The sequence below is a fragment of the Phyllobates terribilis genome, unplaced genomic scaffold, assembly GCF_046119375.1.
Source record: "Phyllobates terribilis strain yellow unplaced genomic scaffold, ASM4611937v1 Scaffold_5__5_contigs__length_657084704, whole genome shotgun sequence".
NCBI lineage: Eukaryota > Metazoa > Chordata > Amphibia > Anura > Dendrobatidae > Phyllobates > Phyllobates terribilis.
Genome location: NW_027362765.1, coordinates 26,146,415 through 26,163,849, shown reverse-complemented (window position 1 = coordinate 26,163,849; position 17,435 = coordinate 26,146,415). Strand labels below are relative to the sequence as shown.

Below are 17,435 nucleotides of genomic sequence, written 5' to 3'. Positions count from 1 at the left end.
CTAGTTTTTACATTGCCATATTTTGAGAGCTATAATTTCTCCATATTTCGCCCGACAGAATCATGTGAGGGCTTGTTTTTTGCGGGATGAGTTGACGTTTTTATTGGCACCATTTTTGGGAACGTGACATTTTTTGATCACTTTCTATTCTGAATTTTGAGAGTCAGAATTAACAAAAAACAGCAATTCAGGAATTATTTTGGGTGGGGATTTTTATCCCGTTCCGGAAAAATTGATAAGGCAGCTTTATTCTTTGGGTTGTATGATTGCAGGGATACCAAATTTATATCATTTTTTATGTTTTTACGCAATAAAAACTATTATAGAAAAAATAATTAATTTGGCATTGCTGTATTCTGAGAGCTTTTATTCTTCTGCTGATGGAGCTGTATGGCAGCTTGTTTTTTTTGCATCACAAGATGACGGTTTCAGCGGTACCATTTTTATTTACATTTGTCATTTTGATCGCGTTTTATTCTACTTTTTGTTCTGCGGTATCATGATAAAGCAACCTTCTAATGTCCTAAAAACATAAGAGGTTGTTCAAAAATATAGTGCCGCCATATAGTACACGTTACATTCCACACATAAAACTGTGTAGAAAAGGCGGCGCGGGGTAATTGTGCGCATAGTAAGCAGCAACGGCCCCACTATCAGTATTTGGTCAGTATTTTTTCAAAACCAGGTGAGGAAGAAGAAAAGGTATACTAGAAACAAGTCACCAATTCTGCATTTATCACCCACTCCTGGTTTTGGCTCCCACTCCTGAGAAAAATTACTGACCAAATACTGATAGTGGGGCCATGGCCTAAGTAAGAGACCTGGAGAAACTTCTACCAAGATACCCAAATCCCCGGGATAGCACTCAGGGCAGAGAAAGGGGTCTGTAAGGGGAAAACTAGGTGTGCGCTCCAAACACGCTCGGCTCCACTTCGTACACCTCATACGCGCTCGGCTCTGCTCCGTACACCCGCGGCTTCACTTTGTACACCTCATACACGCTAGGCTCTGCTCCGTACGCCTCATACACACACGGCTCCGCTCCGTACACCTCGTAAACACACGGCTCTGCTCCGTACACCTAGTACACGTGCGGCTCCGCTCCGTACACCTCGTACACGCGCGGCTCCGCTCCGTACGCCTCGTACACGCGCGGCTCCGCTCCGTACGCCTCGTACACGCGCGGCTCCGCTCCGTACGCCTCGTACATGCGCGGCTCCGCTCCGTACACGCGCGGCTCCACTCCGTACGCCTCGTACATACACGGCTCTGCTCCGTACACCTCGTACACGCGCGGCTCCGCTCCGTACGCCTCGTACACGCGCGGCTCCGCTCCGTACGCCTCGTACACGCGCGGCTCTGCTCCGTACGCCTCGTACACGCGCGGCTCCACTCCGTACGCCTCGTACATACACGGCTCTGCTCCGTACACCTCGTACACGCGCGGCTCCGCTCCGTACACCTCGTACACGTGCGGCTCCACTCCGTACGCCTCATACACACACGGCTCCGCTCCGTACACCTCGTAAACACACGGCTCTGCTCCGTAAACTTCGTACACGCGCGGCTCCGCTCCGTACACCTCATACACGCTAGGCTCCGCTCCGTACGCCTCATACACACACGGCTCAGCTCCGTACACCTCGTAAACACACGGCTCTGCTCCGTACACCTCGTACACGCGCGGCTCCGCTCCGTACACCTCGTACACGCGCGGCTCCGCTCCGTACGCCTCGTGCACGCGCGGCTCTGCTCCGTACGCCTCGTACACGCGCGGCTCCGCTCCGCACGCCTCGTACACGCGCGTCTCCGCTCCGCACACCTCGTACACGCGTGGCTCCACTCCGTACGCCTCGTACATACATGGCTCTGCTCCGTACACCTCGTACACGCGCGGCTCCGCTCCGTACACCTCGTACACACGCGGCTCCGCTAAGTACACCTCGTACACACACGGCTCTGCTCCGTACACCTCGTACACACGCGGCTCTGCTCCGTACGCCTCGTACACGCGCGGCTCCGCTCCGTACGCCTCGTACACGCGCGGCTCCGCTCCGTACGCCTCGTACACGCGCGTCTCCGCTCCGCACACCTCGTACACGCGTGGCTCCACTCCGTACGCCTCGTACATACACGGCTCTGCTCCGTACACCTCGTACACACGCGGCTCCGCTCCGTACACCTCGTACACACGCGCGGCTCCGCTCCGTACACCTCGGACACACGCGGCTCTGCACACCTCGTACACACGCGGCTCCGCTCCGTACACCTCGTACACACGCGGCTCTGCTCCGTACGCCTCGTACACACACGGCTCTGCTCCATACACCTTGTACACACACGGCTCTGCTCCGTACACCTCGTACACACGCGGCTCTGCTACATCCACACTGTAAACCCCTCCTGACCCCACACATAAACTTCAGCTCATCCAGCACCATGACAACCAGCACAGCAGAGTCCTGCATCCACTGAGGCCCCTGATCATGTGACCCCTGACTCCTCCCCTCCTGTGACCTCATCACAGGTCCTGTGCGCACAGAGCAGCCATATATGTGGTGGCGGCTCTGCAGGTGGAGGTATGTGGAGAGACCCAGTACTGGACACGGGGACATTAACCCCTTACAGATATAATGGAGGTGGACGGAGAATAGTGGTAGTCTCTGACCCAAACCTTAGTGAGGGCAGTGTGTGCCGTTATTCCTGAGTGTGAGATCTACAGTACAGACCAAAAGTTTGGACACACCTTCTCATTTAAAGATTTTTCTGTATTTTCATGACTAGGAAAATTGTACATTCACACTGAAGGCATCAAAACTATGAATTAACACATGTGGAATTATATACTTAACAAAAAAGTGTGCAACAACTGAAAATATGTCTTATATTCTAGGTTCTTCAAAGTAGCCACCTTTTGCTTTGATGACTGCTTTGCACACTCTTGGCATTCTCTTGATGAGCTTCAAGAGGTAGTCACCGGAAATGGTTTTCACTTCACAGGTGTGCCCTGTCAGGTTTAATAAGTGGGATTTCTTGCCTTATAAATGGGGTTGGGACCATCAGTTGTGTTGTGCAGAAGTCTGGTGGATACACAGCTGATCGTCCTACTGAATAGACTGTTAGAATTTGTATTATGGCAAGAAAAAAGCAGCTAAGTAAAGAAAAACGAGTGGCCATCATTACTTTAAGAAATGAAGGTCAGTCAGTCCGAAAAATTAGGAAAACTTTGAAAGTGTCCCCAAGTGCAGTTGCAAAAACCATCAAGCGCTACAAAGAAACTGGCTCACATGAGGACTGCCCCAGGAAAGGAAGACCAAGAGTCACCTCTGCTTCTGAGGATAAGTTTATCCGAGTCACCAGCCTCAGAAATCGCAGGTTAACACCAGCTCAGATTAGAGACCAGGTCAATGCCACACAGAGTTCTAGCAGCAGACACATCTCTACAACAACTGTTAAGAAGAGACTTTGTACAGCAGGCCTTCATGGTAAAATAGATGCTAGGAAACCATTGCTAAGGACAGGCAACAAGCAGAAGAGACTTGTTTGGGCTAAAGAACACAAGGAATGGACGTTAGACCAGTGGAAATCTGTGCTTTGGTCTGATGAGTCCAAATTTGAGATCTTTGGTTCCAACCACCGTGTCTTTGTGCGACGCAAAAATGGTGAACGGATGGACTCTACATGCCTGGTTCCCACCGTGAAGCATGGAGAAGGAGGTGTGATGGTGTGGGGGTGCTTTGCTGGTGACACTGTTGGAGATTTATTCAAAACTGAAGGCATACTGAACCAGCATGGCTACCACAGCATCTTGCAGAGGTTTGCGTTTAGTTGGACTATCATTTATTTTTCAACAGGACAATGACCCCAAACACACCTCCAGGCTGTGTAAGGGCTATATGATCAAGAAGGAGAGTGATGGGGTGCTACGCCAGATGACCTGGCCTCCACAGTCACCAGACCTGAACCCAATCGAGATGGTTTGGGGTGAGCTGGACAACAGAGTGAAGGCAAAAGGGCCAACAAGTGCTAAGCATCTCTGGGAACTCCTTCAAGATTGTTGGAAGACCATTTCTGGTGACTACCTCTTGAATCTCATCAAGAGAATGCCAAGAGTGTGCAAAGCAGTTATCAAAGCAAAAGGTGACTACTTTGAAGAACCTAGAATATAAGACATATTTTCAGTTGTTTCACACTTTTTTGTTAAGTATATAATTCCACATGTGTTAATTCATAGTTTTGATGCCTTCAGTGTGAATGTACAATTTTCCTAGTCATGAAAATACAGAAAAATCTTTAAATGAGAAGGTGTGTCCAAACTTTTGGTCTGTATTGTACATTGGGGTGTAGTCTCCTTAGACAGACTAGGTGGTCTTGTAGTGGATCCTCCCAGTCACCAGGATAAGAGAGGGAGGACGTGACACTTCTTATTACTGTAACAGATGGGATATATCATCCTCACACAGCCAGATGGGAAAGACATCAGTGAAATAGCTGTGGGATAAAAATGCCCATTACACCCTTGGTGAATTTCCAGACGGTGAAGTGTCAGAAATGGGGTCACCTTTGGGGGTCATCTGCTTGTCACACACCTCGGGGGCTTTGCAGTTGGCCTCCACAATATAGGACTGCCAAATTACTGCTCCATAAGCAAAATAGTGAATCTTCCTCTCCGAGCCCTGCCATGTGCACAAACAGTAGGTTCTGACCTCAGGTTTTGGGAGAAATTTCTTTACAAATTGTGGTACCCCTTATGAAATTTAAAAACTTGGGCGTTAAACAACGTTTTAGTGTGAAAAAAAATAAATTTTTCATTTTCACGACCCAGAATCCCGTCTACAGTCATGGCCAAAAGTATTGAGAATGAGACAAATAGTAATTTTTCCAAAGTTTACTGCTTCATTTTTTGTAATGGCAATTTGCATATACTCCTGAATGTCAAAGAGTGATCAGCTTAACAGCAATTACTGTACTTGCAAAGTCAATATTTGCCCAGAAAATGAACTTTAACCACCAAAACACATTTCAACATCATTGCAGTCCTGCCTTAAAAGGAGCAGCTAACATCGTTTTAGTGATTGATCCATTAACACAGGTGTGGGTGTTGATGAGGACAGGGCTGGCGATCAATCAGTCATGATTAAGTAAGAATGACATCACTGGACACTTTAAAAGGAGGCTGGTTCTTGGTATCATTGTTTCTCTTCAGTTAACCATGGTTATCTCTAAAGAAACACGTGCAGCCATCATTGCACTGCACAAAAATGGCCTAACAGGGAAGAGTATCGCAGCTACAAAGATTGCACCTCAGTCAACAATCTATCGCATCATCAAGAACTTCAAGGAGAGAGCTTCCATTGATGTCAAAAAGGCTCCAGGGCGCCCAAGAAAGACCAGAAAGCGCCAGGACCGTATCTTAAAACTGTTTCAGCTGTGGGATCAGACTACCAGCAGTGCCGAGCTAGCTCAGGAATGGCAGCAGGCTGGTGTGAGTGCTTCTGCACGCACTGTGAGGCGGAGACTCTTTGAGCAAGGGCTGGTTTCAAGGAGGGCAGCAAAGAAGCCACTTCTCTCAAGAAAAAACATCAGGGACCGACTGATATTCTGCAAAAGGTACAGGGAGTGGACTGCTGAGGACTGGGGCAAAGTCATTTTCTCTAATGAATCCCCTTTTCGATTGTTTGGGACATCTGGAAAACAGCTTATTCGGAGAAGAAGAGGTGAGCGCTACCACCAGTCTTGTCTCATGCCAACTGTAAAGCATCCTGAAACCATTCATGTGTGGGGTTGCTTCTCAGCCAAGGGAATCGGCTCACTCACAGTCTTGCCTAAAAACACAGCCATGAATAAAGAATGGTACCAGAATGTCCTCCAAGAGCAACTTCTCCCAACCGTCCAAGAGCAGTTTGGCGCCCAACAATGCCTTTTCCAGCATGATGGAGCACCTTGCCATAAAGCAAAGGTGATAACTAAATGGCTCATGGAACAAAACATAGAGATTTTGGGTCCATGGCCTGGTAACTCCCCAGATCTTAATCCCATTGAGAACTTGTGGTCAATCATCAAGAGACGGGTGGACAAACAAAAACCAACAAATTCTGGCAAAATGCAAGCATTGATTATGCAAGAATGGACTGCTATCAGTCAGGATTTGGTCCAAAAGTTGATTGAGAGCATGCCAGGGAGAATTACAGAGGTCTTGAAGAAGAAGGAGCAACACTGCAAATATTGACTTGCTGCATTAACTCATTCTGTCAATATAACCTATTGGTACTCATAATATGATTGCAATTATATTTCTGTATGTGATATAAACATCAGACAAACACTAATAAAAACCAGAGGCCAGCAGATCATGTGAAAATATAATTTTGGTGTCATTCTCAAAACTTTTGGCCGTGACTGTATGTCTGATGCCCCAGAGGTGTTCACTGATGCGTCTTCTAAATTCTTTTTCTATTTTTCCCACATAATATAAAGGGCAGGTAAATGTGGCCATATATACAACACCTGTTGTTTTGCTTTTTGCAAAATACTAACAAACTACTAATAAAAAAATTGTTTGTTTGAAGACGCCCCAGTGAAGCTCCTTCATGTCTAATCCAGTTACAGAAACCAAAGTCACAACATATAAAAGTGCCACAGGTTCTACGGTCTAGACAAGTATCTTCCTGTGTTGTTTTTTTTATAAAAACTGACTTAGTTGGTCCATGATAGATGGACCTTTTCTGTAAGTGATACTTGGGTTAGTTGGAATGATATCCCTTACGTCAAGATCTGCTCAAAGTATGCCTCTATGTTTTTTAATTTTCTGACAGACCTGACTTGATTGATTGTCAAACGTGTCTATAATTTTTACTATTCTTTTATTGTCCTCTCTTTCCCTGGGGTGTAGGATTGATTGTCTATCCTGATCATGAGCATTATAAAAAGCTGAATCCAAAGTTGTTTTGGGCTACCCTTGCTAAATGAATCTACTCCTTAAGTTCATTGTCTGCATCCTAAAGTCATCAATTTGTGAATTTCTTCTAATACCGAGATACTGTCCCTTAGGTAAACCTTTTTTGAGAGTAACAGAGTTATAACTTTCCCATTTGAGTAAATTGGTTGTGCCAGTTGGTTTATGGCATGTGCGAGTTATCAGATTTTCCTGCCAATCCCTTCTAATGGTGAGATCTAGGAAGGGCAACTCTGTGCTGCTCATTTATGACATACATTTGAGGCCAATGCTGTTGATATTCAGGTACTCAACAAATGAAATGAACTCTTTAGCGGACCTGGACCATAAAATTAACATATCGTCTTTATATCTGGCCTACAATATTATCTTGGAGCTGCATCAAGTCTCCTCTTGGAAGATTACCATTTCCTCCCACCAGCCCAGAAGGAGATTTGGGTAAGACGGGGCACAGAGACTCCCCATCGTGGAACATCTTCCCATTAACCCCTTAAGCCCCACGGGTGGTTTGCACGTTAATGACCGGGCCAATTTTTACAATTCTGACCACTGTCACTTTATGAGGTAATTACTCTGGAACGCTTCAACGGATCCCCCTGATTCTGAGATTGTTTTTTCGTGACATATTGTACTTCATGATTGTGGAAAAATTTCTTCGATATCACTTGCGTTTATTTGTGAAAAAAACGGAAATTTGGCGAAAATTTTGAAAATTTTGCGATTTTCAAAATTTGAATTTTTAAGCCCTGAAATCAGAGCGATATGTCACACAAAAGAGTTAATAAATAACATTTCCCACATGACTACTTTACATCTGCACAATTTTGGAACCAAAATTTTTTTTTGTTAGGGAGCTATAAGGGTTAAAAGTTGACCAGCGATTTCTCATTTTTCCAACAAAATTTATAAAACCATTTTTTTAGGGACCACATCACATTTGAAGTCACTTTGAGAGGTCTTTATGACAGAAAATACCCAAAAGTGACACCATTCTAAAAACTGCACCCCTCAAGGTGCTCAAAACCACATTCAAGAACTTTATTAACCCTTCAGGTGCTTCACAGGAATTTTTTGAATGTGGAAGAAAAAAATGAACATTTAACTTTTTTCACAAAAATGTTACTTTAGACCCAATTTTTTTTATTTTCACAGGGGTAACAAGAAAAAATGGACCCCAAAATTTGTTGTGCAATTTCCCCTGGGCACGCAGATACCCAATATTTGGGGAAGAAACACTGTTTGGGCGCACGGCAGGGCTCGGAAGGGAAGGAGCGCCATTTGACTTTTTGATTGTAAAATTTGCTTGAATAATTAGCGGACACCATGTTCTGTTTGGAGAGCCCCTGTGTGCCCAAACTTTGGAGCTCCCCCACAAGTGACCCCATTTTGGAAACTAGACCCCCCAAGGCACCTTTCTAGATGCATAGTGAGCACTTGGAACCCCCAGGTGCTTCACAAATTGATTCGTAAAAATGAAAAAGTGAAAAAAAAAACACTTTTTCATTTTTACAAATCAATTTGTGAAGCACCTAGGGGTTCCAAGTGCTCACTATGCATCTAGATAGGTGCCTTGGGGGGTCTAGTTTCCAAAATGGGGTCACTTGTGGGGGAGCTCCAATGTTTGGGCACACAGGGACTCTCTAAATGCAACATGGTATCCGCTAACAAATTGAATGGAAAATCGGCTCAAATTGTTAGCGGACACCACATTGCGTTTGGAGAGCCCCTCTGTGCCCAAACTTTGGAGCTCCCCCACAAGTGACCCCATTTTGGAAACTAGACCCCCCAAGGCACCTTTCTAGATGCATAGTGAGCACTTGGAACCCCAGGTGCTTCACAAATTGATTCATAAAAATGAAAAAGTGTTTTTTTTTTTCACTTTTTAATTTTTACGAATCAATTTGTGAAGCACCTGGGGGTTCCAAGTGCTTACTATGAATCTAGATAGGTGCCTTGGGGGGTCTAGTTTCCAAAATGGGGTCACTTGTGGGGGAGCTCCAATGTTTGGGCACACAGGGGCTCTCCAAACGCAACATGGCGTCCGCTAACAATTTGAGCCGATTTTCCATTCAATTTGTTAGCGGACACCATGTCGCGTTTGGAGAGCCCGTGATGTGCCTAAACAGTGGAGCTCCCCCACAAGTGTCCCCATTTTGGAAACTATACCCCTCAAGGATTTTATTAAGGTGTATAGTGAACATTTTGAACCCAGAGGTACGGCACAGAATTTGTTTACATTAGGTCATCATATTGAATAAGTTGTCATTATTCTTGAGCGCAAGTGCTCGCTACTTGAGTTTGCATCGGGTACTCAGGTATGCACCATGTACAGCGTGTGCTTGAGTGACATGCTCGAGTCCCTGCTCCGCATGTTTCACGGTTATTAGGCACCCAAAAAAAAACATGCGGGGATCGCTCGTGCATGGCAGGCAATCCCCGTAAAGTTTTTTGGCCGCGAAGCATATGGGGCAGAGACTCGAGCATGTCACTCAAATACCCACGATACTCAATGCATACCAGAGCACCCGATGCAAACTCAAGTAGCGAGCACTTGCTCTCAACACTAGTCACCATATCGTCATCTTTTTTTCTTACTTTTGAAAAAAATCCCAACCCCAGCCCTAGCCCTAGCACAACCCTAGCCCCAGCACAACCCTAGCCCCAGCACAACCCTAGCCCCAGCACAACCCTAGCCCCAGCACAACCCTAGCCCCAAACCCAGCCCTAACCCTAGCCCAATCCTAACCCAAGAGTTTATTTTTGACGCCGTTCCTTGTGCGGTATAAGTGATTAGACGACTTTATTCTTCGGGTCGGTGTGATTACAGCAATGCCAGAATCATATGTGGTTTTTATGACTGACAGCTGTCACACACTAAAAGACGCATTTTTTGTAAAATCTAGTTTTTGCATCGCCATATTTTGAGAGCTATAATTTTTCCAGATTTTGGCAGACAGTCATGTGACGGCTCGTTTTTTGCGGGATGACTTGACGTTGTTATTGGTGCCATTTTCAGGCACGTGACATTTTTTGATCGCTTTCTATTCCGATTTTTGGGAGGCAGAATAAACAAAAACCAACAATTCAGGAATTGTTTTTTTTTTTTTTTATTATTCTGTTCCGCGTGTGGTAAAATTGATGAGGTAGCTTTATTCTTCGGGTCAGTACGTTTACAGCGGTACCACATTTGTATAATTTTTCTATGTTTTGGCGCTTATACACAATAAAAGCTATTTTATAGAAAAAAATATTTTTTAGCATCGCTTTATTCTGAGAGCTGAAACTTTTTTATTTTTCGGCTGATGGAGCTGTATGATGGCTTGTTTTTTGTGGGACGAGATGACGTTTTCAGCGGTATCATTTTTATTTATATGCGTCTTTTTGATCGCGTGTTATTCCACTTTTTGTTTGGCGGTATGGTGATAAAGCATTGTTTTTTGCTGCGTTTTTTTTTTTTTTTTTTTTACCGTGTTCACTGAAGGGGTTAACTAGTGGGACAGTTTTATAGGTCAGGCTGTTACGGACGCGGCGATACCAAATATGTGTACTTTTATTGTTTTTTTTTATTTTTTTTATAATATTTATTGATGGGTACATTATATTTTTATTTTTGGTGTATTATTTTTTTTATTTTTTTATAATATTTTTGCACATTTTTTTTTTTTTTCCCACTTTCAGACAGTTTGTACACCTTATTACTTTGTCCCACTCTGGGACTTTCCTTTTTTTTTTCTGATCGCCTGCATGGCATAGGAATGGAGCACCATCCCTATGCCATGCAGGCTGTCAGAAGTGCACAGTGTTAAGATTGCTTGGAGATGCACTGCGCATGTCCAAGCAATTTTCCTGCTCTCTGGTGACCCGGATGTTGTCATGACGACATCGGGTCGTCATGGCAACACCCGGGAAGCCGCTGCAGTCTGCGCTGGAAGCCGGAAGAGGAGGTGAGTATCGCCGATCACCTCCCCTTGCCCCCGCAATGCCGCGATCGATTTCGATCGACTTCGATCGCAGCATAGCGGGGGTTAATGTGCTGGGAGCGGTGCAGGACCGCTCCCTGCACATAGTACCGGGTGTCAGCTGTGAAAATCAGCTGACACCCGGCGGCGATCGCGCCCGCACAGCCTGTGTGCGCGCGCGATCGCCATGACGTACTAATACGGGTCTGGCTCTTAAGTCCCAGGGCACAGACGCGTATTAGTACGTCAAATGTTATTAAGGGGTTAAATAGCAAATAGTTCTGTGTAAGGATAAATTGAAGTAATTTGGAAAGAAATTGGTTATATTCACTACCTTGTGAATAAACTAATCATCCAAATAGAACGCCAAGGGATTTTCCGTTTTGGACTCTCTCGCCCCCACGGGATTGAATTAAGAGATGGCCTTGGTGGTTTTATTTAGGATCTGTATATGGGAATTTCTACTGTAAGCCGGTTACACTACTTCTGGCTCCATACAAGAAAGCCAAGTTTTTCTTTGCTAGACACCTCTTATCATGGTGTACACCACAGGTGATGTCCACTGTTCTGTGAGCCCCAGTTTTTATTCCACACACTCATGCTTCCAATATTGCACTGACTGATATATGTATCTAAAAAAAAGTTGAAGAAACCAGCTTCCAAAAGTGCAAATATTTATTGAAGCAAATCCACGCAGTTTAAAAATTTCCAAATTTTATTGGGGAATCTCACATGGAAAAAACGCAACGCGTTTCGAACACAGAGCAGTGTTCTTTGTCAAAGCTGACATGCATATGACACACTATAGTATTATATCCAATAACAACCGATCAGATCGATATACTTGGTCACATGAGAGTGTGAATAAGGTGCATAATTAGTGTGAGCCAATCACATAAAATGGAAAAAGATAATAAAACCATTATAAAAAAAAAGGGACAAGACAGGAATTAAAATTCATTTTAACATAGAGTGTTACATGAAATAGATAAAATAAATTAACAGAAACATGAAGTAGAATCAATAATGAAACATGATTTCACGACGTGCATTGAGTCCGTCTGGGAAGCGGGATCCAAGGTTGTAAATCCAGAATGCTTCTCTGGTGAGTAAACAGTGTCTGGAATCTCCTCCTCGATGTGCAGGTTTAACCCTCTCTATACCAATGACCTGTAGAGAACTGCACGATCTCTGGTGAAATTGAATAAAATGCCTAGAGGCATGTGAAATATTACGGTTGGTACTAGAAAGAGAAGATATATCAGTTAAATGTTCTGAAATGCTTACTTTAAGATTTCTTGTTGTGCAACCAACATATATAAGATCACAAATTTTGCATAGAATTATATAAACCACATTCGTGCTATTGCAATTTATGTGTCCTTTGATTCTAAAAGTTTCTGTGTGGTTATAATTAAAAAATTATTTGGTAGCTGATGTATATTTGCATGTCCGGCATCTATTTTGGCCGCACTTATAGAAACCAGAGTAATTTAGCCAAGTATTACTTTTTAAATTATTAGAGGAGAAAAAAGACGGTGAAACGATGTTACCAATAGTGACACCTCTCCTTGCTACTACAGAGCAATTGGATTGTAAAATTTTAGATAAAGTTGCATCCTCATACAAAATGGATATGTGTTTGAAAAAAATAGATTTGATTATATTAAACTGAGGGCTATACTGCAATGACAGGACTAGTCTATTAGAATTATTGTGAACAATGCGTGGTCCCAAATGTTGGTGTCTCTTGTGTTTGATTATATGTTTAGCTCTACTCAGGGTCCATTTAGGATACCCCCTTTCCGAAAGTTTGGACCATGTATGTGTAAGTTCTGTAGATAAAGTGTTTTCATCATTGCAATTCCTTGCAACACGTGTGAATTCACCCACAGGTAATGCTTTAATAGTGTGGGGCGGATGACTACTACTTGCATGCAAAATAGTGTTTCCAGACTGTGGTTTGCAGTAAGTACTAGTCAATATGTGTCGATCTGGGATGCCCCGCAAATTCAAATCCAGAAATGAAATGGCAGAAATTTCAACCCTATGCGTAAATGTCAGATTGCAATGATTGACATCTAAATATTGCACAAAGTCGGGTATGGCAGACACATCGCCTGACCACACGAACAGTAGGTCGTCTATGTACCTGCCATACCAGACCAGGTGTTTGGTAAAAGGATTATCAGTACTGTAAAGATAACCTTCCTCCCAATAGGCCATAACTAGATTGGCTAATGATGGAGAGTGTTTAGCACCCATTGACACGCCTCTAGGTTGTAAATAATATTGTCCATCAAAAGAAAAATAATTACATGTCATAAGAAAATTTACCACTTGTATAATAAATGTACATAGGTCTTCCGTATAATCACTATATTTTTTCAGATGATATGAGAGTGCTTCCACTGCAATTTCTCGGGGGATTGAGGTATATAATGCCGTTACGTCACAAGCAATCCATGCAAAATCTTGTCTCCAAACTATATTAGAAAGTTGTCCCAATACATCTCCAGTATCTCTGAGAAAACCAGCTGTTCGTTGTGATAATGGTTGCAAAAGCGAGTCAACCCACTCACTTAATCGTTCGGTGACCGATCCTATGCCCGAGATGATGGGCCTCATAGGGGGTGGGCTGACTCCCTTATGTACCTTGGGCAATGCGTGCATAATAGGGGTGATTGGAAAATCTACCAAAAGGTAATCTCTTTGTTTTTTAGATAATACACCCAACATATAACCATCACTTACAATTTCATAGGTTTGTTTTTTAATATCTGCAATCGGATCACACCTTAATTTATGATATGTAGATGAATCCTCCAATATAGATGCAACCTGGGATCTATATGTGTCAGTGTCCAGCACAACTACTAAGCCCCCCTTATCAGCCATACGTATAACAATATGTGGCATATTTCTCAATTCCTGCAATGCTTGATAGTGTAAAGATGATAAGTTATGGGGGGAACCATGATGCTTGACATCCTGTGCCAGCGATTTGAGCTCTCTTTCCATTGTATCCTGGAAGCGATCCATACAGTCCACCCTTGTCTGTAAGGGATAAAAACAAGGATTTCTAGTTTTGAACGAAGTAGACATCGAGGTTTGAATAGAAGCCGGTTCCAAAGGATTGTGAAGATCCTGCAAATGCAATAAAGACATCTGTTCCTTGAAATTCAAGTCTCTGTATTCATTGACAGTAATTTGAGGGAGTTCAGGTTGCTCATTATCCTCTGTTGTAAAGTGTTTTTTTATAGTAAGATTCCGTATGAATCTATTCAGATCCAAAAGAGTAGAGAAAAAGTTGTAATTACGATCTGGTACAAAATTCAAGCCAAGTGAAAGAACTTCATCTTGTTTCTGAGTTAAAACTTGTTTTGACAAATTCAGAACATTGGATTTATGTAATGTTAAAAATATTTCTTTCGGCGAGTTGTCATGCCTGGGGGGTTTGCTGTGTTTGCGTCCTCTCCTCCTTTTCCGTTTTTTGTCTGTTTGTGGCTCTTGTAATATTTGGGCTTGCGATAATAAGTGAGATTCTCCCGAGTTTCTGTGTCTGTGACATTACTGTCTATTGACTCTTGGTCAGAGGAACTAAAACTGACGTGGAAATCAGATGGCGCATTAGACTGATTATTTTTCTTTTTTAAAATGGACTTAGGTGATTGGGAGGTGCGTGCCCACCTACCCCAATCATACACCTGTTGTTGTGAATAATCCATTTGATCCCTTTGGAATTTAGACTTTTTCCGTGTCATAACAGTGGTTTCTAATCTGGAAACTGCTTGTTGTATGCGATCATTATAAGTCTGATAATCAGGGTTAATTTTGTATTGCTCCAATTTATTGTGTGTGGCTTCAATTTCTTTTTGTAGTTCAGTGAGTTTTGACTCCTCATGTTTGATAATGAGCCTCATCAGATTCAAGGAGCAGTCTGAAAGTAGCTGATTCCAGTTCACAACAAATTCCTCAGAGTAAATAGTTGTGGGTATTTTTTTGATTCTTAAACCTCTAGGGATCATATTTTTGTGTATGTAATTCGACAAAGTAGTCTGATCCCACCAGATTTTGGTTTCATTTAGCATGAGCTTTTCCAGTTGCTTAAATAAAGCGCTCATGTCATTCACATCTGAGGGGTTAATAGAGTCCACAGAAAAAACACTCTCCGCCTTACGTAGGCGTTCAGATTGAGAGTGTGCCATCTGATTTTTATGCACAAAAAATTTTAAGTACATAGCCTGAAGCAAATAATTCCACAATATTTGTTATCTTCAATAGTCCTGATAAGGTTCAATATGAAAAAAATATTATAGTGGAATTATGAGCACGAAAATGTGACCATTCAAAGTGAAAAAAGAGGAGAGTAGATTCAGCTCAACTGATTGCTGTAGGCTTTGGAAGGAAGCACGGGTACGTGTGGCCTCACGTGTTTGCATGAAAAAAAGTTGAAGAAACCAGCTTCCAAAAGTACAAATATTTATTGAAGCAAATCCACGCAGTTTAAAAATTTCCAAATTACATCGGGGAATCTCACATGGAAAAAACGCAACGCGTTTCGAACACAAAGCTGTGTTCTTTGTCAAAGCTGACATGCATATGACACACTATAGTATTATATCCAATAACAATGAGATCAATATATTTGGTCACATGAGAGTGTGAATAAGGTGCATAATTAGTGTGAGCCAATCACATAAAATGGAAAAAGATAATAAAACCATTATAGAAAAAAAGGGACAAGATAGGAATTAAAATTCATTTTAACATAGAGTGTTACATGAAATAGATAAAATAAATTAACTGAAACATGAAGTAAAATCAATAATGAAACATGATTTCACGGCGTGCATTGAGTCCGTCTGGGAAGCGGGATCCAAGGTTGTAAATCCAGAATGCTTCTCTGGTGAGTAAACAGTGTCTGGAATCTCCTCCTCGATGTGCAGGTTTAACCCTCTCTATACCAATGACCTGTAGAGAACTGCACGATCTCTGGTGAAATTGAATAAAATGCCTAGAGGCATGTGAAATATTACGGTTGGTACTAGAAAGAGAAGATATATCAGTTAAATGTTCTGAAATGCGAACTTTAAGATTTCTTGTGCAACCAACATATATAAGATCACAAATTTTGCATAGAATTATATAAACCACATTCGTGCTATTGCAATTTATTTCTACTTCATGTTTCTGTTAATTTATTTTATCTATTTCATGTAACACTTTATGTTAAAATGAATTTTAATTCCTTTCTTGTCCCTTTTTTTCTATAATGGTTTTATTATCTTTTTCCATTTTATGTGATTGGCTCACACTAATTATGCACCTTATTCACACTCTCATGTGACCAAGTATATCGATCTGATTGGTTGTTATTGGATATAATACTATAGTGCGTCATATGCGTGTTAGCTTTGACAAAGAACACAGCTCTGTGTTCAAAACGCGTTGCGTTTTTTCCATGTGAGATTCCCCGATGTAATTTGGAAATTTTTAAACTGCGTGGATTTGCTTCAATAAATATTTGCACTTTTGGAAGCTGGTTTCTTCAACTTTTTTTCATGCAAACACGTGAGGCCACACGTACCCGTGCTTCCTTCCAAAGCCTACAGCAATCAGGTGAGCTGAATGTACTCTCCTCTTTTTTCACTTTGAATGATATATGTATCTACATTATACTAATCTGCCTATTTTGAGCTTCTGCAGTGAGGTTGCAACTATATATATTGATTTTTATTATATCTTTTTTAGCTCTTAGTGCAGATATTTAAATATCTGCAGTAACTTATATGAATCTTGCATTATATGTTTTCCCTTATCGGTGTTAATATCGCACCTGCTGTGACATTTATTGGCTCCCGCTGTGGCACATTTTTTTGTAAACTGCAGCAATATCTTATCCTTTACTACGCCCCGCGGGCGCCTTCTCCAGGCAACTAACTGTTGCTTTGACAGCGGGGGTTTTCACGTGGTTCGGCGTTGATTGACTCTTATTGCACATGCACCAGTACGGGGAACTGTTTTAGACATCCTGACATTATCTGAGGCCCATAGCACACACGCCTATCGCGATCTTGACCTCTTATGTCTGGAATACCTGCACATGCGCCCTGGAAGATCCTGCTGCTGACGTACATACGCTATACACCATTTGGGGACTCTTTTCCTCTCTGCATTGGCCCTCTAGCATTCTAGCATGACCATTTCTTTTTTTTTTTGTTTGATATGTGGTATAAAGAATATAGGTTTTATTAGTAGATGTCAAGGAAAAAAAACACAATATAGTAAAGATAGTAACACGTTAATGATTCCACACTACTCCTGAGCCACCACTGCTTGAGTCCTCCACCAGTCTCTGTATTTCCTGGTCAGTCCCAACAAACCTGTGTCGTCGCCACCTAATGTGAGACGTTTTGAGACATTGTGCCTGTTCCAAATTAAATTGTAAAATTCAAATACGTGCACGGAAGAACTACACTGATCCTTTTGAGCATCATGGTAGTTCTGTCTTTATTACA

The 17,435-nt window shown here is 42.5% G+C and overlaps 1 protein-coding gene across 1 annotated transcript in view; it reads left to right on the top strand.

Moving 5' to 3' along the window:
* The first annotated feature begins 2,516 nt into the window (after window positions 1–2,516).
* Window positions 2,517–17,435, top strand: part of LOC141271773 (uncharacterized) — a 39,912-nt gene continuing 24,993 nt past the window's right edge. The window contains exon 1 of the mRNA XM_073681896.1: window positions 2,517–2,579. Within this exon, the coding sequence (XP_073537997.1) occupies window positions 2,554–2,579 (26 nt within the window). The 5' untranslated portion in view covers window positions 2,517–2,553. The remainder of the gene's footprint in view (window positions 2,580–17,435) is intronic.